Below are 20,565 nucleotides of genomic sequence, written 5' to 3'. Positions count from 1 at the left end.
AGGTTTTTCTTTTTACTGAAGTTAGTTGCCTGGAGTATTTCCAGCAGAAGTGAAAATGCAATTTTAAAACAGTGCAGCATGGTTTTGGACTCAGAAGATCAAGGTTCTAGTCCCCACTAACCCTGAACCTCACTGAGTGAACTTGAAGCCATAGTCTCAGCCTGGCCTCCCTTGCAGGGTTGTTGTTGTGAGGATGAAATGGAGAGGAGGAGACCCTTGCAAGAGGAAGAAAGGTAAAGTACAAATGCCACGTACTAATACTCTTAATGAAGCAAAGCGAGGCGGCAGACTGTTCTGAGAGACTGCAGGAAATGCTGTAGTGCTGGCCCCCAAGGCACATGGGGGGGCGCGGGGGGGGCACTGCCTGGCTGAGGCAGAGAGCACCGGTTTCTTATCCCGGGGCAGGTCCAGCTCATGGCCCTCTGAGCAAACCGTAAGAGCCGCGAACGTGTGGAGGAAGCCAAAGACGCTGCAGAAGCCCCTCCTTCGGAAGCAACACGCGGTCGCCCCAGGTGAACCGCGGCTCCTCTGCACGGAACTGGTTCGTCCGCGTGGAAAAGCAAGGCAGCGCAAGACAAGGGCCCGGCGTCACGCAGGGACTTCCGGGGCCCGTGCAGCGCTGAAGGGACGGCGGGCGCCGCGTGGGTGGACCTTGGCACCACCCAAGCCCTTCCAAGGCCCACAGACCATCCACCACGTGGACTGGCAGGGTTCCCAACAGGCCGGGGCACCGCAGGAGATCCAGTCCTGGACCTTCTGCATGCCAAGACGGGTCTCCAATGGAGGGCTTACACCTCCTTACCACACAATCCATTTCTCCCACCAACAGGGACAGTTGTGGTGTCTGTCTGTCTGTCTGTCTGTCTGCCACATCAGAACAAACCGTGGCTCGTGAGTGGCAGCTGGCCAGGTCCTTCAGCCCCTTATGGTGCAGCAAAGGAAGCTTCCACAAGGGCAGGAAAAAAGGGCCCTGCTTCTCTTCTCCCCCCGACCTTTGTGAGCACTGCTTCTGCCGGGGCATGTTGTGAGCAGAGCTGGCTGGGGCCGAGGGTCAGACTAGATGGCCCGGGAGACCCCTTCTGACTTGCTCTGCTTCTGTGTCTGTAACATGGCATTGCACGTATCCACATGCAAAGAGCTGCTTTCTCCCCTTGAACACAAGCGAGAGCACCACAACGCTGAGGCCGTGGGAGACAACACCGCATCCCGGGAGGTCCAGAAGGTTTGGACTTCGGCCCATGGCCAGCATTGCTGGGCACTGGCGTCCTAAGCATCGGGAGGCCTGCCTCCTGCCCGCTCCTGGTTCGAGGAACGGCCAACTGGGAGAGGGACCACAAGTGCCCCCAGTGCAGAAAATGTTCCCAATAACAGCGGCGCTTTGTTGGAGAACCACGGTGCGTTTGTGATCCTGAGAGTCGCCACTTCAATCCTGCTCTCCCTCTCAGGCCTATTTGCACACCTAACCATTATCAACACTCTGCATGTGAAGGAAAGAAGCAGCGTGGCTGTGCTAACTGGCCCAGGCGGCGTCCACAGCCCAAGGATTCACGCCTGGCACCTGCAAGAGGAGGAAGGGCGATCTGCCACGACAACCGGGTGGCGAGGGCCGGATGGGGGAGTCGGTGGAGGAGGTTCCTGCCATTTAACAATCCACACACATTTGAAGCTGGAAAGCCCTTATCAGTGGGCACAAAAAGGGCCAAGACAAGCAGACTGCAGAACTGCAAAACCCGATTTATTGCAAAATCCACTGTTGGCCACTGCCTTTATTAGAACCAGTCAAACAGTCACAAAACACTTGTGCAAGCATCCGAGTTCCCCAGGCCTCTTCATTAAACTGGCAGGCATAAAAAGCAGGGGCAGGAGAGCCAGGCTGGATGTCGCCAGGGGGTCTTAGGAGGCAGGCTGCAGGCAGGACAAATTGCTCTCTGCTAAGAGCTGCAGGTTCTGAGGACCCCCCCCCCCCCGAAAACAAACTCCACAGTCCCTAGCCTTAGCCAGACACACAGCATCTTGGTTAATCAGAATGCCATAGAGAAGTGTGTGTCTTTAAAAGGGTTGAAAAGTCATCGGAAGCCGAACGGTCTGGAGGTGGCGGGGGGGGGGGGAGGACCCTCCCTCCAAATGCAAAGTCCAGTTCCGCTTGTCCCAGCACGGTGCCCTCCAGGCCATGCCGGCCAGCAGGACAGGGCCGTGTCCGCACATCTGGAAGGCAGCAGGTTGGCTCAGAATAGCTGGGTGAAAACACCCCCACCCCCACGCTTACCACATGGGGCCTTCTTTCCCACGTCCCTTGGTTCCTGTATCCTTTCTGGATTTTATTCTTATGGACCGGCCTTTGTTGACTATTTATTCCCATTATTCTGTACAAATCGGTGGCTATTTCCCGGCTTTTCATCTTGTTCAGCAGAAGTCTGCTATTTGAGCATTTTTAAAGCTGTAAGCCACCCTAATATTCTGGGAGCGGCAGCACACAGCATTTTGAATACGTGAAGCAAGACATTTTAAGGAAGAAGCGTGGCAACCGGGGCCAATTCTAGCACCAGTGCAGCCGAGATCTTGCGAACGCTTCCCACCCCAGCTCGCTTCGCAGCAAACAGGCGGCTTTTGCCGGCTCCAAGGAAAAACACGGGCTCTGCCAGCGATGTTATTCAGCACTGTGCAAAGGCCCCCGGCACGTGCTTTCCGTGGCCAAGTCAGAGGCACAGGGTGGCCGTGGCGGGAGCTGCAGAGAGGGGGCCCTCGGGGGAGGGAGGGAGGCACGGCGGCCCCGGCCCCCCGCCAGCCCTGCCTGCCAGGCCCGCACGCCGGCAAGACTCGTTCCGACCAGCAACTTGGGCCTTTGGCCCTGCTGGAGCACAAAGCGGGAACTTGGCCCACCCACTTTGCCCCAGCCCCCGAGCAACCGCCCCCATTCTGGGCGTGGGGGCACAAAGTGTTCTGTAGCTGGAGGCATGTGCTAAGAACGGGGTACTGAGGAAGGTTCAACGTGGGAGAACGACTCCCTGGCAAATCTCGAGGCAGCCAGGGGAATCAAGTGATCTTTGGAGGGGGGCTTCCAGGAAAGGGTGCGACAGGATTGTCTTCTTCCTGCGGAACACGGCGTAGACATTTGCTGCCTCCAAACCAGCCCCCTGGATGATGCACAGCGGCCCTCCCCCGGAAGCACTGGGACTGCCAGATGCCGCGGCAAAGCCCCTTCCCGGAGTCTCTGCGGGAAACTGCCAGCTGGCGGGAGGCAGCAACGGAGCAGCGTGGCCAGCGAGGCAGCCCGCAGCCCCAGCCATGGCCGCAGCGTCTTCCTCCCTTCTGAAGAGACGGGGCGACGGGGAGCCTCCAAGTCACCAGCTCCCAGTGGGACGGCAAGCGGGGGGCTGCTGCACCTCCCGAGGCCCGGCCAGGCCCTGGCGCAGCCACCCCGGCAGGGGAAGGGTGCCCTTTTCCCAGCTCTGCCTGCCGGGTGCAGCCCCACAGCCCCGCTCTCTGCGTGCCTTGCTGCGGGGCGGGCACTGGGAGCCCCACAGCAGCACGCCGCCTCTCCCTCACCTGCAGGACGGCGGGAGGGCTCCGAGAGGCACCTGTGCTCAGAGAGTCTTGGGCCGGGCGTTGAGGCGGATGGTTTCCTTGAAGTCCCGGACAAACTCGCGCAACCGGTCCATGTGGGGGTTGACGTTCTCCTCCATCCACTCCTCCACCGTGTCAGGGAAGTAGATGCCCTCCATGAGCGAGCGGAGGGTCTGCACAGTGCTCTCCCAGTCTTCGTGCACCCTGGCAGAAAACAGCCTGCTTCAGAAGGAAGGCTGCCCCGCCGGGAAGCGGGGGCCACGGCTGACACGCAGCGCCTGGCGTGCAGCCACACCGCGGGTGCAGGCTGTCCGGAGGGGGGGCAGAACCCGCCCCTGGCCCTGGCGCGCTGCTGCAGCTGGCCAGATGGAGGCCAGGTCCCAGAAGCCCCGGCACCAGTGTGAGCGGGCTGGGCTCACCCTCAGGCCCTAGCACTTCTTGTGTGCGAATCAATACAGGATCAGGCCCTGCAGCTGCCAGGGTTCCCCGCTGGTAGCCGCAGCTCTTTCACCCAAACATGCAGGGGGTCACACCTTTAAAGTGGTTGAATGACAGTTGTTATCTAGGCAGCAGGACCAGGTAATTACAGCTTGGTAAAAACAACTGGAGGCACGTTTGCAGTTTTAGCAGTCCCTAGCTGCTTTTTGTAAATAATTTCTTCCCCAGCCCCACCCAGGAGTTGAAAACTAACCGACAGTTGTTACTTGAGTAACCAGCACAAGTTGTTTTGTGAACCGCCTGCAAAAAATTAATCTTTACTCTCAGTTTGGAGCAGCTGCAACCCCAAACACACGCCCCTGCCAGGCAACCCTATTCAACCCAACAAGACGCACTTCTGAGTAAATGCCTTTGTAGGGTTTCAGCCTTTGGGCCATGCTTGCAGTGCCAATCCTGGCTTTTTATAGGCAGGCGGCAGTTCCTCAAATGTGCCGGCTTTGCCCACCCTCCACTTCGGGGGACGGGCCCCCTTCAGAGCTTGACCAAGCCCTCCCCTGCTCTCCCCCTCATTTCAGCTCCACCTCGTGGAACGTTAAATGGCCTGTGCGTGCAGCGTGGGCAGAGCGCCCCGGCCAGGGCAAGGAGCCGCGGGGCCCCCTGGCACGCAGCTGGCCCCGAGCAAGGCCCGGCAGAGGCGGGGAACCGGCCCTGCTGCTGCTGCTGCGGGCGCCCGTGCACCACGGATGATCAAAGGCACAAACGTGTCCTTTCTGGAAAGAAAAAAGCAGCAAGAAGCATTTGGGGGGGGGGGAGCGCTGTGAAGGGGAGGCACCGGTGTCTGGGCCCCTTGCGAACCTCGGGAACGCAGAAGGGGTCCAGAGGCCGCCTGGGCATGTGGCTTGGGAGGAGCCCCCCCCCCCCCCACGCCCTGCACTCACTGGAGGACTTTGCTGCCGAAGCTCTCCATGTTGCGGGGGTTGCCGAACTGGTGCTTCCGGTGGTACGGCCCGAACCAGCCCTTGATGGAGCTGCAATGCCACAAAGAGACGAGCCCCGTGAACCAGCCCGGCAGGGGAAGGACTGGCCTGGAGCACAACTAGCGCACCCCCAACCCTGTCCTGCCCATGGAAGGCCGACTGGCCAGAGAAATGGACTTTCGGAGAATAATTCAAATGGCCAGGAAAAATGCTGTGCGGCTCTGTCGGCCCTTGGAAAGAAAGAAACCAAGGCGAGGACCGCCGCAGGCCCCGCCCAGCCACCTGCCGCCTTGCAGCGCTTTCTCAGGCCAGGTGCGATGGAGGAGTCAAACAGCGGCATGGGGGGCGGCTTTCTGGGGCGCAGTGGAATTTAGGAATGAAGAGTGTGAAGCAGGAATCAGGCCGGCATTTCATGGCTTGTGGAAGTGTTCCTATGCGGGGGGAGGATGCCATGCCAGCCTGCGCTGGCTGGCGGGCCGTGGCTCTGCTGCAGCCCCCCACCCGGCACGCAGAAGGTCCCAGGCAGGCCCTGGAAAGCCTGCCTGGGCCCTGGGAGCTGCTGCTGCCAGTCCGGCCTGCGCTGGCCATCCGGGGCCAGTCTGCTCTGGCCAGTGGCCGCTTGCCGGACCGCCACACGGTGCCGGTGACTCGCCACGGGGCCCGGCCTGCTTCCCACATGGGCCTGTCTGGAGGGGGCAGGGCGGGTTGCCGCGCCGGGGCTGCTGGAGAGGTGGTGGGCGCACCCAGCAAAACCAGCATGCAGCAGGCCCGGGCAAGCCGTGGCCGAGCCCCTTCACTGAGCCCCCGAGGCACGAGCATGGCAAGCGCGCCACCAAACACCCCGACGGATCGGGGTGCCTCTTCCCTGCCGTAAGACAAATACGGAGATTTGCCACGTTGTTCTAAAAATAAAGCAACACTTTTTAGAATTGCAGTCAAAGGGAATCTTAGCAAGAAGGGGGATCTCTACTTTCCTGGGTGGCTGGAGATTCTGGAAAGAGGAAAAGTTGTGGGGGGGGTCCTGGGGACTGCAGGGAGAACACTAAAAGACCTTGATGCCCTCCGTGTGGAGGGAAAAGGGCTACTGGCTCCTTTTGCAAGTAAAAAGCTTTCTGAGTTGCTTCTGTCGGGCAGCTCTCGGCTTGACAGGCATCAACAACCCAGGTTCAGGCTGGCCATCAGGAGACGCTGCCTTACTGTCAGCGCAACAGGACAGTGGGACCAGCTGCCTGGGGAGGTGCTGGGCTCCCCCACATTGGAGGCATTCCGAAGAAGCGGGGCAGCCCTCCGGGGGGGGGTGCCCTGGTGTCCTGGCACGGCAGGGGGCTGGACCCGGCGGCCTCCTCGGCCCCTTCCAGCTCTGCTGTTCTTGCTTCTGTGAAGCGAATGCGGCGGACCCTGCAGGCCCTCTCAGCCAGCGGGGCCTGGCCGGGGCCGGCCACCCTTGCACAGCAAGCCTTTCCCAGCAGGTCGCCACGGCAGCTCTCTGGAGCAGCACACTTCCTCTACTCTGTATAGCAGGGTGCAAAAAATTAACACGTGTGCGTGCAAAACAGAAAAACGGTGGCAAACCACAGGAAGTGCCCCCATGTGCTGCTTCAGCGCCCGAGGGGAGTGTGAAAAGCAGTCGCTGGGGAAAAGGCAAGTGGGGGGAGGGCGCCTGCCCAGCATGGAGCCGAAGGAAGGCGCTTCCAGCCACCACCGCGGCACGTGGGGGCCTCGGGAAGGGCTGCGGGGAAGGAGGGGTGCGCAGCGGGGGCCCTCGGCCCCTTGCGCAAGCCACACTGCACCGCGCATTCAGCCTTGCCCAGCATGAGGCAGCCTGCCCGCACCCCTGCTGGGCCCCAGACGACCCGCGGGCCTTCGCCACGGCGAGCGGGCGGGCTGACCCGGCTTGGCCACGAGGCCCACGGGAGCCCGCGCTCGGCCCAGCCCCCTTGCCGGGTGGCATAGGGGTGGTGACCGTGCACGCCAGCTTGAGCTCTCTGGCGGACGGGAAGGAAGGCATCTGAACACTCCGCGGGCCTGTCGGTAGGGCAATTCCTCAAAGGAAATTTGCGGTGGAGAGGTGGGAACAGGGCACGGCCTGCCGCTCGCACCAGGAAGCCCCCAACCCCTCCGGCTGCACCGGCTGCAGCCTCCCCGCCCGGCCCCGTGCCCGGCTCCCTTCTGCCACCTGGAGCGTCCCTTTCCAGCAGGAAGCCGTCGGGACCTTGAGCGAGCGCTCTGGAGGTAGAGGGCCGCTTGCAGCAACACCTGCCCTGGCGTCACCGCACCTGTGCCCGAGCGAAAGCAGCCCCACGCAGCACCCACCTCTCCTCTTCCAGGACTTTGGCCACGGAGTCCCTCAGCTGGCCGCTGACCTGCTCAACCATTCGGTAGATCTCCGAGCCCGGGAAGGTGCCGCTTCCGTCGCTGGCCAGGGAACAGGTGGGGAAGGGGTGAGAGGGCGCACCGGCAGAGGGGGGGTGATGCCCCTGCTTGCATGTGCGCGCGCGCGCGCACACACACACACACACACACACACACACACAGCTGCTGTCACTCCGGACAATTGGTCTTTTGCTGGCACGGCAGGGCAGGGCAGGGCACAGCCACCCCGTGGAAGCCGCCCAGCCGAGCCGCCTACCGCCAGCGGCCTCTCGAGGGGCTTCTGGGAGGGGAGATGCTACAGGCAGGGCGGCCACCTGGGGGGCTAGACCCCGACTTGACGCCGGCACAAGGAGCTGCCAGGGTACAGCTGGCTCAGTGGTGGCAGGTTTTTACCCAGTGGTGAGACGATAATCTGCATCCACCTGCAGCACACACACACACAGTGTCTATTCTGCAACAGCAGCACCCGCTGTCAGTTCGTTTCCAGGCCCGAGTTAAAGAGACGGGCATTTACTTTTCCGCCCTCGGCTTGAGGGTGGCTCACCTGGGGGCAGTCTGCACTCACCTGGGGGTAGCATCACCCCCTCAGCCCTGCCCCAAAATCCGACTGGCAGGGCCAGAGCAGGGCCTTGAAACAGGGCCTTCCAGTTGCGATCCCACTCCCCAGGGAGAGCAACCCAGCCCTGCTTACACGGCCCTTCTGGGCAGCTTGAACTGGCTGGCATTTGCTTTCTCTTTTTTTTACTGGACTCCTGCATTGCTTAGTTTTTCCTGAGCCCCTGCTTTAAATCTCAGCCGTTTTTATTGCATTGTTCATTATCACGTCTTTACATTTGTTCTTAAAATTCCATTTATACAATTCTGGTTGTGTTGTACTTTGCTTTGTGACTGAATTATTCGCCCATCCTCTTATCTGCGGGCTGCAGGTTCCCCTGGTGCAACCTGTTTCAACAGAGTTTTGGCGCATCTATTGTGTGCATGGTTTTGCAGGGTTATTTCACGGGCTGCCTTGAGGGTTCTCCCCCTAATAACATTGAGCAAGGTAAATGCAAGCCAATGAAGCCAGGGCGAGACCTCGGGGGGGGGGGGGGGCAAGGAGACCCGCAAGAAGCCCACACGGACCATGTGCTCTTCTCAAGGTGCATGTCCTGGAACCCAAGTATGGCGAGGACCTTCTTCTTCGTGTCTTCTGTGAACCCACCTGTGGGAAGAGATGCAGCACGTGGGAGCCCCTGCGTGCCGCTCTGCTCCAACTGTTTGTGGAAACTGCCATCCCAGCCACCGCTCCTGTGGGGGGGGCCGGCCGCGCTCCCCCCCAGGGCGGACTGCGGGCCCCCCGGCCACCCCACCTGTGCAGCAGGGAGGCGGAGGCCAAGCCACAGCACGGTGCCACAGGGGAAGCCGCTGCCAGGCCGGGCCTTGCTCACTGCCGTCGGCACTCGGGGTGAGCAAGCAGGCGCCGACGTGGGTGGCGGAGTGCCTGGCGGGAGGGTCTCCCGCGTGAAGGCGGCAGGCCAGGGGCCGGGGTGGGGAGGACGCCTCTGGCAGCGTGGCCCCACCGACTCCGGCGGGACCTGGCAAGGCACGCCCCCGGTCCTCCCGCAGCACGCCAGAGAGGAGGTGGGAGGGGACGGTGCGATGGGAGCTCCTTCGGGCCCCAACCAGAGGAGCGGTGTCTCTCCCACAGACGCAGGCACCTCGCTTTCACCCCCCTGCCGTGACACGGCACGAGGCACCCCCCCCCCCCCCCCCCGCCCTTGTCGGCACAGCCAGGCCACCTCACCATTCACCATGGTCTGCAGACACACAGCCAGGGATGGGATCCCGACGGGCAGCAGCTCACACAGAGCCGAATAGTGGTCGTACCTGCAGGGACGAGGGAAGGCAGGGCCTGTGGCCGGGTGGGGGGAGGTCCCCAGGCACTCCTACACCCCCCCACCAGAACCCCTTCGCACCCACCCGTGGCCCCTCTGGGGAATTAGAGGGGGCTTCTGAGCGGGGGATGGAACACGACTCACAGGAGAGAGACCTGTGGAGGCCAGAATCATCTCCCGCACCTGGGAGATGGTGTTGCGAAGGGAGCTGGACTCCGGGAAGGCCGGAATCCTGGCGCTCCCCCACTCCCGCCCCCGGGCCCTGCCTCACCTTTGCCACCCTGTGAGCGCGATGCCCTGGAACCGGGTGGCGGGCGTCCTGGGCATGGACTGGAGCACCTTCAGCCAGCGCAAGTGGTTCTGCAGGTGGTGGCGCAGGGGCGTCCAGGCCTGGGCCGGGCCGGTGGTGCCCTTGAAGGCGCTTGCAAACCAGACGGTCCTGAAGCCACACTCGGCGTACTTGGCAATGTGCTTCCCTGGAGCGAGGGCGGGCAAGCGCTCAGGGCCGGCGGGGCAGCACCTGCCTGCCGGGCCGGCCACGAGGGCATCGTTCATGCTTTGCCAGTACTGGAGTGGAGCAACAGGATGTCAAAGGCCCCGGACGCGAAACAGGCAAAACTAACCACGCCTGATGATGTGCAGACGCCCTGCGGCAGGCAAGTGGGCCAGCCGGGCAGCCCGGCCCAGCCATCTGGCCACGACGGCCACGCTCCGCCACAGAACGGGCCTGCTCCAAAGTGATGCCCACAGGGCAACTCGCGCAACACCAGGCTTGATGCCTTCCTGGTTCCATGCAGTACCTTCCCATTTTCCTGGGATTTTAATTCCCAGGTTTGTCTGGATTTTTGACCTTTACTTGCACATTTCATTGCCATTTTGCCCTGTATTTTGTGGCTATGTTGGAATGCCAATCTGAAAATATTTTAGCTGGAAGGTAGTATATGCATTCTGACAAGAAATGAAACAAAATTAAAGCAAACCTATTTGTTCTGTATTAAAGTCCGGAGCATAAAACCACAGCATGGGAGAAGCGTGTTTGGGGATGCCGGAGTCTGAAAGATACAATGCAGAAGGGGGAAGATGACGCTGTGGTGCCCAGTCCAACCAGTTCAGCGGCAGGAAACCAAAACTGAGAGCCCTCCGAGGAGGAGTTGGTGGGCCGTTTCAATCAGGCCATGCGGCCACTACCCCCCCCCCCCCCCCCCCGCTTTCCTATTTGTACCCGCCAGCAGAGCACGGCTTTTGCTTCCAGATTCTCTACATGGTTGCGATTGGCCCCGTTCATGTGCGGTTTTCCCAAGTTCCCCCTCCTCCGCCTGCCCTTCTGCAGGTTCCTTTGTAGGAGGCACCAGGTGCCATAGTGGAATTGCACAAAATGCGCTAGTTTCACGCTGCCATTCCAGAAAGTACTGGATGCTCCTTGCTGGGGGGAAGAACACTGAAGTGCAAGGGGGGCCCTGGAGAATCGTTGCGCAGCGCAGAGCACCCATCACGGTCGTAAGTGAAGCATTACGAGTGCAGAATAAAGGCCCCATGCGGAAAAGCAGTTTGCATTTTCCAAGCACCCCACTGTGCCTCCAGCTTTCGCAGGCCCTCCTGCTCCCAGGCATGATCAAAGCTGCTTGGCAGCCACGGAGACTCCCCTCCGCCCCGTCCCTCGGGCCACTCGCGCAGCCACTCCTGCCCAAGGCTTGGCCATCACCACATGCCCCTCGGTGCGGCGCGGCGCGGCGCGCTGCAGACTCCGGAGAGGAGCGGGGGGAGGCGCATGCTTGCTTCCACCTGCGTGGCTGGGAAGGGCAGGGAGGGGCCGAACGGCACTGACCGTGGATGGCCGCCACGCTGACCTTTCGCAGCATGTCGTCCCACAGCAGCACCTGCAGCCCCGGGGCCTGGCTGGCAACGAAGTCCACCACCTCCCGGACGTGCTTCAGGTACATCTGGCCGACGTCCCCCGCGTTGTGGCTCATCCAGTTCTTCGAGTCCGTCCCCTCCCCCAGGTGGAAGACCTGGAAGGGGCAGAGGCGAACGCCGGCTGGGCGAGGGGCTTCCGGGCAGCGGCAGCAGTGGGCGAGCGCCGACCAAGGAGGCCGGCAGAGAGCCGGGGCCCCACCGGCGCGTCGGCAGCAAGGCGGCTCCCTGGAGCCTGGGGACTCCGGGCCGGGCTCCCAAGGGTGGCCTGGCGGCTGGACTGGCACCCACCCAGGATGGAGGGAAAGCGGGCATTCCGTGCACACAGGTTCAGCTCGCTGTGGCCCCCTCAGATGCCCCTCTCAAGAGCCCCGTCACGCGCGCGAGCCACGCCCCAAGTTGCAGCACCAGGTCGTGCTCGCAGAGACATCCGGCCAGGCCCAGGCCACGGCGCTCCACTGTCCCGGGCAGTGCCGCTTACAGCTCGTTGCGCAGCGGCGGTGGGCCAAGATCCCGCACTGCAGGTGCAGGTTTACGCAAGCGGCCGACCAGGCCTCCTGCAGGGGTGCAGCCGGGGTGGGCAGTATACCACACAGCTCGCCACCCCCCGCCCAGAGGACGCGCGGAAGAACGAACGAGGACAGCTCTTTGGGGGGTGGGGCAGGTAGGCTGGGACCCTTGAGGCATGGGCCTTGCCGTGTCCGTCCGTCCGAGGGGTGCCTCCCCAGGGAATCAGGGCAGGGAGCGGGCTGCTCACGGGAGGGGCGCCTGAACACCTGTGTTTCCCCCCGCCTTGCTTGAGTCTCTGCAAACCAGCCATGCCACAAAAGCCAGCAGCCGCTTCTCCGGAGGGAACCGTGCCCAGTGGAAGAGCTCCAGGAAGGCACTCCGTCCGAGGAGTCCAGTTTGCCTCTTGCAGGGGTGAAGACACTCCCCTGGCTCCATCCCCGACTTGCAGCCCCTCCGCCTCGGCCGGCGAGTCTCCCGCGGGCTGCGGAGAGGCCCCTCTTCTCCACAGCCGCACCAGCGCTCTGTGCTGGAGGCTGTCTTTGGGTGGGAGCGTATTTTGGGCTGCCAAAACACGCCGGCACGCCTGCCAGGATCGCTTTGTGCATGGACAGCCAGGCGGGATGCAGAAGGCTCACCCTGGGGGAGCTGCCCCTGCCACGTGCCGGCAGGCTGACGTGGCCGAGAAAGGCTTGGGACACAGTGCCGGCCGAGAGCCGCACAGCCAGGGCTGCGTGGGCCGCGGAACTGAGAGCGTCCCTCGGAGTGCCGTCCGTGAGGCGGGGGCTGCCGCTGGTGCACGGAGGGCGCGGAGCAGGGCCGTGTGCCTCCTCCCCCACTCCGGCCGCCCGTGCCGCCCCCCCCCCGCCCTCATCTGGCTTACCTCATCAGCCCCGATGTGCACCCAGCTGGAGCGCGGGTGCCTGCTCAGGACCTGGGCGAGCACTGCCTTCAGGAGGGCCAGGGTCTCTGGGACGTGGGGGTTGAAGCTGTTGGGGAAGCGCTCCACCTCCCTCAGGTGCCGGTACTTGTCGTGCTTCAGGATGAACTGGGGAGGAGAGACAGGACGCGGCTCGCGGGGGGAGGGGTCCAGGAGCCGGGGGGGGGGGCAGGCTTTGTGCAGGCCACCAAAAGACCCCTGGGGGCCAGGATCCCAGTCCTCAGAGCAGCCAGCCTGTGTCACACCCTCCCTGCAAGGGCGCCTGTGCAGAGGGGAAGGGGCGACGGCGCTGCGCCTCCCTCCTTGAGGGGGCTGCGGGCTCAGCTCTGCGGCAGCACCCTGCACTGCACACGGGAAGCATCCTTGGGGGGCTCTGGACAGCGCTTGCCGGAGCCTGGGGAGCCGCTGCTGCTGGCCTGGGCCGACCCCCCCAGACTCTCTGAACCCGACTGCCCGAGGCTGTGCTGGACGCTCCACTGGCAGGCGTGGGCTTGGGCAGCCCTGCCTGCAGCAGCACCGACCCCCGAGGCAGGCGGGCCGGCAGGGGTAAAGGGGGCCAGCCACCACGGCGAGATGAGCCGGTGGCCCAAGCGCCCCGCCCCGGCCTGCCCGCCCGACAGCAGGGCAGGGCCACTGTGCTGCTCCCTGGGGGAGAACTGGCCAAACCAGCCCTGCAGCTGGCCCGGGGTGTTGCCCCACTCCCAGGGATCCGCACACCACTTAGCAGGCTCCTTTCTCCAGGAAATACTCTCAAGCAGGTTCCCCAGACTGTTTCAGGCAGCTCCCCCTTTCCTCTTGGGTAACAACCTGAACACCCCACGCCGCTCTCTTTGCTTTAGGTCTATTGCTCAATGGGAAATTTAAAATAATCCCCCCCCCCCGGATATTTCCACTGCCCCTGGGGGGTGGGGCTGCCCACTTTGGCAGTCACTGCTCTGGAGCAGCTTCCCCAGCCTGGGGGCCTTCAGAGGCACTTGGACCACCGCAGCTCCCAGAATTCCCAGAGGTGGCTGCCTGTGAGCCATGCAGGATGGTGTAGAACCCGCAGGCAGCCACTGAGAAGCCTCCCCCACCCCTATTTGCCCAGAGATCATGACAAGGGCCGTTCAGCATAACCGCATTCCTTTTTCAAAGAGCCCCTGAAAGCTGCTGGCTGATGCTCCGCGCCCGGGATGGCCCAGCATCCGTTGGGGAAGAACCATCTCAGGCACACCCGCCTGGAGCGACCCCTGTGTTCACGCTGGCAGGTGGGGGTGACCAAGGTGCGGGTGCCCGGGAAAAGCCAGCCTCCCTACACACCCTTCCAACACCCAGGCAGGGAGCGGAGGAGAGGCGCTGCCCTGCCCCACAGCGCAGCCGGGGCCGGGCGAGCCAGGGGTTCTCTGCTACCTCCACGTGCCCAAAGGTCTGCACCAGCGGGACCACCTCCAGCTTATTCAGCTCAGCCAGCTTCAGGATCTTGCTGATATCTTCTTCACTGCCAGAAGGCAAGAGTGGCGGTCAGCCCGGCCAGCACGGGGGCCTCGTGGCGCAGGCCAGAGGACAAGAGGCTGCTCCGTGGTCGGCCCCCAGCACGACGGCCAGCCCGGTCACCCAGGAGCGGCCAACAGCCCCTGCACAGGCCGCCCACCGGGCCAGGCCACCCTCGGCCTCTGGGGCGTCGTGGCTCCTCCCGCCACGCAAGGCCCAAGGGTTCTTGTCAGCGCCTGCAGGAGGAGGCCCGTCTTCTTACCTATACGCATATGGAGACTTCAGCACCTCGAGCTCTCCCTTGAATGGGAACATGTCTTCGTACTCAATCAGAATCCCGTTCGCACCCAGCTTGGAGAAGAGTGGGAAGACCTGCGAGGAGGCGGCCAGAGACGCTCTGCGGGGGCCTGAGGCACAGGCCACCCCCGGCTCGGCACATGTGCTGCGGCAACGGGCAGGCCAGCGAATGGTGCCGCCGCCCCAGCCGGTGTCCCCATGGCCGGCCGAGCAGCTGGCCGTGTCCCGTGGGGAGCCGTCTTGCCAGGCTCAGCGGGCAACCCTCTGTGCAAGCGCCACGGGCTCAGACCACGCCCCCGCCCCGAGCCTGCATGGCAACCGTGGCCCCCAGGGCTGGGGCCACGACATGTGGCAGTCCCACGGAGCACAGCGCCCCCCCCCCGCAGTGCCGCTGCACGTCCAACAGCTGGTGGGCCTGAAAATCCCATGGCCAGCCTGTCTCCTGCACTGGCCTGTGGGCCAAGCTGCTTTTCAGAGCGTATCCCCAGTCAAACCAGTCCCCTCCCCCACAAGGGTCAAGGATCTTATGTGCAGCCTCGGTTCCCGCTACACCTCACCTGCTCCAGGTAGGAGACTTTGGGAGCCGCTCCCTTGAGGTCCAGGTGCACCAGCCTCATCTGCACTGCGCTGAAGTCCTTCAGCCGCTGCTGCCTCATGACCTGCGCGGGGGCGGCAGCGGCCACCTGGCTGTTTGGGAGCGCCAAGGATGAGTCCCTGACCTTGGCCGGCCGCTCGGGGTCCCCGGCCTTGCCCCAGAAGCTGCTCTCCCGGCCAGACTCCTGGTGCTGGTCCAGCATGAAACTGGGAGTGGAGTGGAGCAGAGGGCGCAGGTCAAGGCGGGCAGCAGGAGGCACGAAATGCATTATAGAAGACAAAGATCGTGAAAAAGCTGCAAACGTTAGTAGTTTTTGTGGTCCTGCGAAAAATGCACCGACAAGAGCATCAAATGCAAAACGACACCTGCAGCATTTTGCAGGCTGAGTGCTTTCAATCAGTACAAGGAATAAATAATTAGTGTATTTATTTCTTATATGGATAATATAAACAACGGAGTTGGGAGATTTCATGCATCGACTCCACAGCCTGGCAACGGACACAGTTTGTGCTCGTATAAGCGAAAAGGAACCCCACCAGTCGCACGCGGGAGCAGGGGCTGCGTTGGTAGCGTTTGCCCTTTGATGCGGCGCACGGGGGCCCAGTGTTGGCGCCTGGGAAAACTCAAGCAGAGGAAACCCAGCGCCTCCACAACCCAAACTGGGCTTCCTGCAAGGAGGGGAGGGGCAGAATTCACATTCAACATTTCTGCAGCAGGCCCCACAGTGTGGGTTGCCTCTCAGGCACCCCGCCCCAGCACGGCACGGCACGGCACAGTACGGCACCCACCTGTCCCGGAAGAAGAACTTGATGCCGGCCAGCGCCACCGTCAGCAGCACCGCGAGGCGCAGCAGGTTCAGCTTCTGGCTCCGGTGCAGCGCCATCCCTGCCCCAGAGGAGAGAGCCGCGAGGGGGGCGCCTTAGCCCTGGGGCAGCATTCCCCAAGTGGCGCTCCCGGCTGTGCTGGACTAGACTCCCAGCTGTGGATGCCAGCAATAGCAGGCTGACACATCTGGAGGGGGCTGGGTGGGGGGAGGCTGCGTTGAGCCGGCAAAGCTCCGCGCACTTTCTTCGCCCAGCCTTTGAGGTCCACTTGGCAGGACAGGCAGGGCTGCTGGGCAGAGGCTCCCGGGAGGATATGGCCGTCCTCTCACGCAACAGCCGGCTATTTCTGCCAGAATATTTATGGAGCATTGACTGCAACAAAAACTGGGCCACACGTAGCGCCCCTGCATTCTGCAGGATGCAAATAGCTACTGGATGCGCCCAGAGTGCAGCTTCGTCGCCCAAACTATTTTGCACAACCGAGTGGCAGCCGCGGCTAGGAGGCGTCTTTGGTGGAACTCCCGGCCAGCCACTCTCAGGTGGCTCAGAAGCACCCAGGTAGGCACCCATGACCTGCCGCCCCAGAGGAGAGAGGGAGGCCACACGCCTCCCCGAAGCGGCCCCGGACGACCACAGGAGGGGGCGCCGTGGGAGCCACAGGCCTCCCGGGGAGGAGGGCCGAGGCGCCAGCCCAATCCCGAGGGCCACGATGCCCGCCCTTGCAACAGCGCTGCCAAGCCTCCGCCTCCCGGCGGCTGGGCCTACCTGGCCAACTCCAGAGGCTCGGAGGAAGCGGAGGGGACGGCAGTGGTGCCACTGCAGGGACAGGCTCGCTGGGCAGCGCTTCATCCGAGCAGCCCCACTGATGCGTCACCTGAGGGACAAACAGAGCCAGTCGTGCCTCAGGAGAGGCGCATGCGAGGGGAAATTCCATCTGGTCCTTCTCGGCAGAGCAAGGACGCCCAGAGCCTTGCCTTCTCCGAACCACAGGCGCTGTTTTGATGCCTGGTCTCCCAGCAGGGAGAGCTCCTCGCAGAGGTTCCCCCGCTCCTTTGGGTTTTAACCACCCCAAATAGCTCGATTTCATCTGCAAGCGTGGCCGTTTCAGTGGTACCTCCAGACCATTTGCGAAAATGCCAAAAAGCACTGGCCCCGAGATGGGTCCCTGTGGGAGGCCACTGGCCATTCCCCTTCACGGGGGAATGACCACCACTTCCAGCCCTTGCTTTCCGCTCTTCGGCCACTTACTGACCCACATGAGGCCCTAAGCAATGCCAGGGACCTGGGCTGCGAAGTATGGCCTTCAATGGCGGGCCGGCGGGCCCATCATTTCAGCAAATAGAGAGCCTCTGCAGTAGGCAGCCCAGGCCAGCGCGCCCCCATCCAGCTTCTCCTACCTCACAGGACTGAGAGACCGGAGACAGAGAGGAAGGGTCTGCCAAGCAGGACCCACCAAACCCTGCTGTGCCCACCCAGCCTCTTCCACAGCCCTTCCCGCATAAGTCCATTTGTTAACTAAAGCTTGAATGCTGCCTTCAGTCAACACTTCCAGAGTAACAGGAGGGTAACAGCCATGGCACAGGCAAGCCGTCCCGCTGGAGAAGCTTGTAAGGGGGGCAAATGGATCCCCACGGCACTCATCGGCCCAAGGAATCGCGTCATCGTGACCTTGTGTGGATCCCCAGGAGTGTGTTGCGAGCCTGTATTACTGCACAGCCGCGCCACGGGGCATTGCTTCTTCTACAGAATCCAGAAGGTGTAAAGTAGCTGCAGCGCAATTAAGGTCCAAAGTGGAAGCAAGCAAGCAAGCAAGCAAGCAAGCAAGCTCCGGAACCGCCCACAACATTCCTCTGGTCTAGAAGAAAAAATGAAAGCTGGCGAGGCCAAGGAGAGAATCGGCTGTGACAAAAAGCCCTGCCCGGCTGCTTGTGGTCACGTGAAACTGAATGTGTGGTTCAGCCAACAGACTTTGCCCTGCACCAAAGTTAAACTGGTGGAGGAACAAGGCGAGCAACAGTTCAGTGGGGAATGCTCCTTGCTCAGCTCGGAAGAGACCATTCCCTCCTAAGCACAGAGAGAGCAGGTGAAGGAAAACAAGGCTGTCTCCCTGGAGAAGCTGCAGGCCACACGAGGCGGCTGCCGGCGGGCTGCCCGGGCATCCTCCAGACTTGCCCCGATGGGCGGAGCTCCTGCTGCAGCCCCCCTGTGCGCCAGCCAGGGCAGAAGAACAGCTGCGTAACCCGTGGCTGCCACACTTCCAGAGGAAGTGCAACCGCCGCCCCGGACCCTGCAGCCTCTGGTGCACCTGAGGCCCTTTCACACAACGGGGCCCGATGTGGGACCTGCCAGGCTCACTGCCCTCTTTCAGACAGTGGGGGTGGTCTTGCATGGAGAGACTGCACAGCCTGGGGTTAGCCTCCATCACCCTCTCCTTCTACGAACGCACAGGACTACGCCTCTAGAAAACCAAAATGGTCGGATGTCACACCCAGTGGGTAATTTACTGTATTTCATGGGGATAAAAATATAACTGGGCATTGGCCTTGCCTACAAGTTGCTTGGGCATGTCACTTGTCCCCAGAGCTCATCAGTTTGCCTGTTGTAACAAAGGGGCTAGAAAAGAAAGCAGCAGGTCCAAAAGAGTTGCCAAAGAGGAGATCTGGAAAGGCCTGCTGAGCAAGTCCTCACTTTCCAAGGGTGAAAGGAGCCCTGCATCAAGACAAGACGACAGGTGAGAAACCGGGAAGACACCGGAGTTCCTTAACGCATCCCCTCGGTTGACAGGCATGCCTTTTGGGGGCACAGTGGCGCCTCGGCTCACGAACTCAATCCATTCCAGGACTCTGGTCATGACTCAAGTTGGTCGTGAGCCAGGTCAAATTTCCCCATAAGGGTCAATGGAAATAAGGTTAATTCGTTCTGCAACTATTGTTTTATCTCACAAACATTTGAAGCAAAGTGACAAAGAACAACAAAGATCGCGGCCACCTCCCCGCCCACCCCGAGCACGGCCATCTCCCCCCCAGCACAAGCGCATCGTGGCCATGGAAGAGCCGCTCGTGGGCACGCTGGGGGGGAGACGGGCGTGATCGCGGGGGCGCTGAGGGGGGAGAGATGGGGCGATCGTGCTGTGGGGGAGGAGATGGCCGAGATCGCGCTTGTGCTTGTGCACGAAAGACAGGCGCGCTCATGCAGGAAAGATGGGCGCGATCTCGGCCTTTTCCCCACACACTCCACCCAAGCATAACTGCGATCGCGCCTGTCTTCACTGCATGAGCACAACCGCGATCATGGCTGTCTCCCCACTTGGGGTGGGGTGGGGAGATGGCCGTGATCGTGGTCACCACCCAATGTGGAGTTCGCAACCAGAGTAAAAATTTTTATGAAATTTTTGTTTGCAACCCAATTTGGTCGTGACCTGAGGCCTTTGTGAGCCGAGGTACCACTGTATCTGGGATCCAGCTACATCAACAGCTGATTTCAAGGATTAAAAGGGAAGCTTTGGCTCTTCTTTCAGCACCTGGGCTGCAGAACTCATTGCAAAATCCGCCCGCCAAGCTCTGCCTTGGCCTGAGAAATAGCAGGAAAAAAGCACTTTTTTTTTTTTTTTTTTGAAGCAAGCTATACAGCACACTTTAAAGTGACACACTCATCATCTCCAGAAAATGGAAGGCTTGGCTTGGCTGTTGCATAAAAAACCCAGGAAGCAAGCCCTTGCATGGCTACTGCTGGGAAAGGGCCCCCTGAAATCTGTCTGGGGGGGGACTGGTTCACCCCCCCCCCACCTCTCTGTCAGGCTGCATGGTGAATGTCCAGGCTTGCTTACTGGTAAGGAGCAAAGCACAAGTATGTTCTCTCCACATGTCCTGTGGCCGGCCCCAGCACTGAGCCCAGATGCCGGGTTCAAATCAAGCTCTGGCTGGCTCATGCCCCATGTTGGGAGGCCCAGTCCCTCCGGGAAACGCTCCCAGCTGAGCAGAGCCCTGCAAGGGCAGGGATCTCCGAGCAGGAGGCCTTCCAGAGCTCAGCGACTGCCAGGTGTTCCCAGCACAGCTGCATTTCTCCCGATGATAACTTCCGGCCGAGAGGAGCTCTCACCTGAGAGATGCAGGCGTGCCTCCATCTCCCACAGGCCCAGCCGCAGGGCCTCCGTCCATTTATCACACCAACCTGCATTGCTCAACAGCCTGCATCCTTCCTAATTTTCCCCCACTTTGTGAGCAAGGGTGAAATATCACCCAACACTGAGGGGAGCGTTCCTACCTCCACAGCAAGCTGCAGCGCAACCGAGCATCTCCACGGAAAGCTAGGACCAGCCTCCCAAGGTCAGCAAACAGCAGAGGCCAAAGACGGGATTGCTGCCTCCAAAGGGGGGAATCCCACAGAAATCACCCCTTTTGCCTTGAGCGCTCTCCACCGGCAAAGCCGGCACCTTCCGTTCTCCCTCTCCATCCGCCCGCGTTCCCACAGAAATGCTCCAGCATGCGAGGCTGCCAGGCGGGTCCCCACCGTTTCCTCACAACACGCACCAGATGAAGGTCCCCGAACACCCGTGCAGCACGTCCGTGCCGCAGCGCGCCGCCGGGGTGCCCCGGAGCAGCCTCGCCCTCCGTCCGCTGCCCTGGGCTGCAGGAGCCCGCGCGGGATGCGGGTGCCCGCCCTCGCAGGAGACCCCGGCCCCTCCCGCGGGCACGGCTCCGAGGCCCGCGGCGCGAGCGAGGCTCCGCTTTACTCCGCCTCGGCGGCCAAAGACTCGCCGGCCGGGCGCGCGGAGCGGGGGACGGGGCGCCGCCCC

At 62.1% G+C, this 20,565-nt stretch overlaps 1 protein-coding gene across 1 annotated transcript; it reads right to left on the bottom strand.

Annotated features, from left to right (window-relative positions):
* Positions 1-3,482: 3,482 nt before the first annotated feature.
* LOC123034858 (hexosaminidase D-like) lies at positions 3,483-16,629 on the bottom strand. The gene is made up of 14 exons (XM_044452577.1): positions 16,536-16,629; positions 15,735-15,831; positions 14,909-15,152; positions 14,317-14,426; positions 13,974-14,061; positions 12,528-12,692; positions 11,052-11,235; positions 10,207-10,278; positions 9,498-9,702; positions 9,136-9,218; positions 8,475-8,553; positions 7,293-7,394; positions 4,941-5,030; positions 3,483-3,768 (listed from the first exon to the last, which is right to left on the bottom strand). Exons 2-14 carry the CDS (start codon positions 15,827-15,829, stop codon positions 3,585-3,587), a joined length of 1,701 nt encoding a protein of 566 aa, XP_044308512.1. The 5' UTR covers positions 15,830-15,831; positions 16,536-16,629; the 3' UTR covers positions 3,483-3,584.
* Between the last annotated feature and the right edge of the window lie 3,936 nt (positions 16,630-20,565).

The sequence above is a fragment of the Varanus komodoensis genome, unplaced genomic scaffold, assembly GCF_004798865.1.
Source record: "Varanus komodoensis strain SLA01 unplaced genomic scaffold, ASM479886v1 scaffold73, whole genome shotgun sequence".
In the NCBI taxonomy this organism is placed as follows: Eukaryota; Metazoa; Chordata; class Lepidosauria; order Squamata; family Varanidae; genus Varanus; species Varanus komodoensis.
This window is presented reverse-complemented; position numbering and strand designations above follow the sequence as displayed.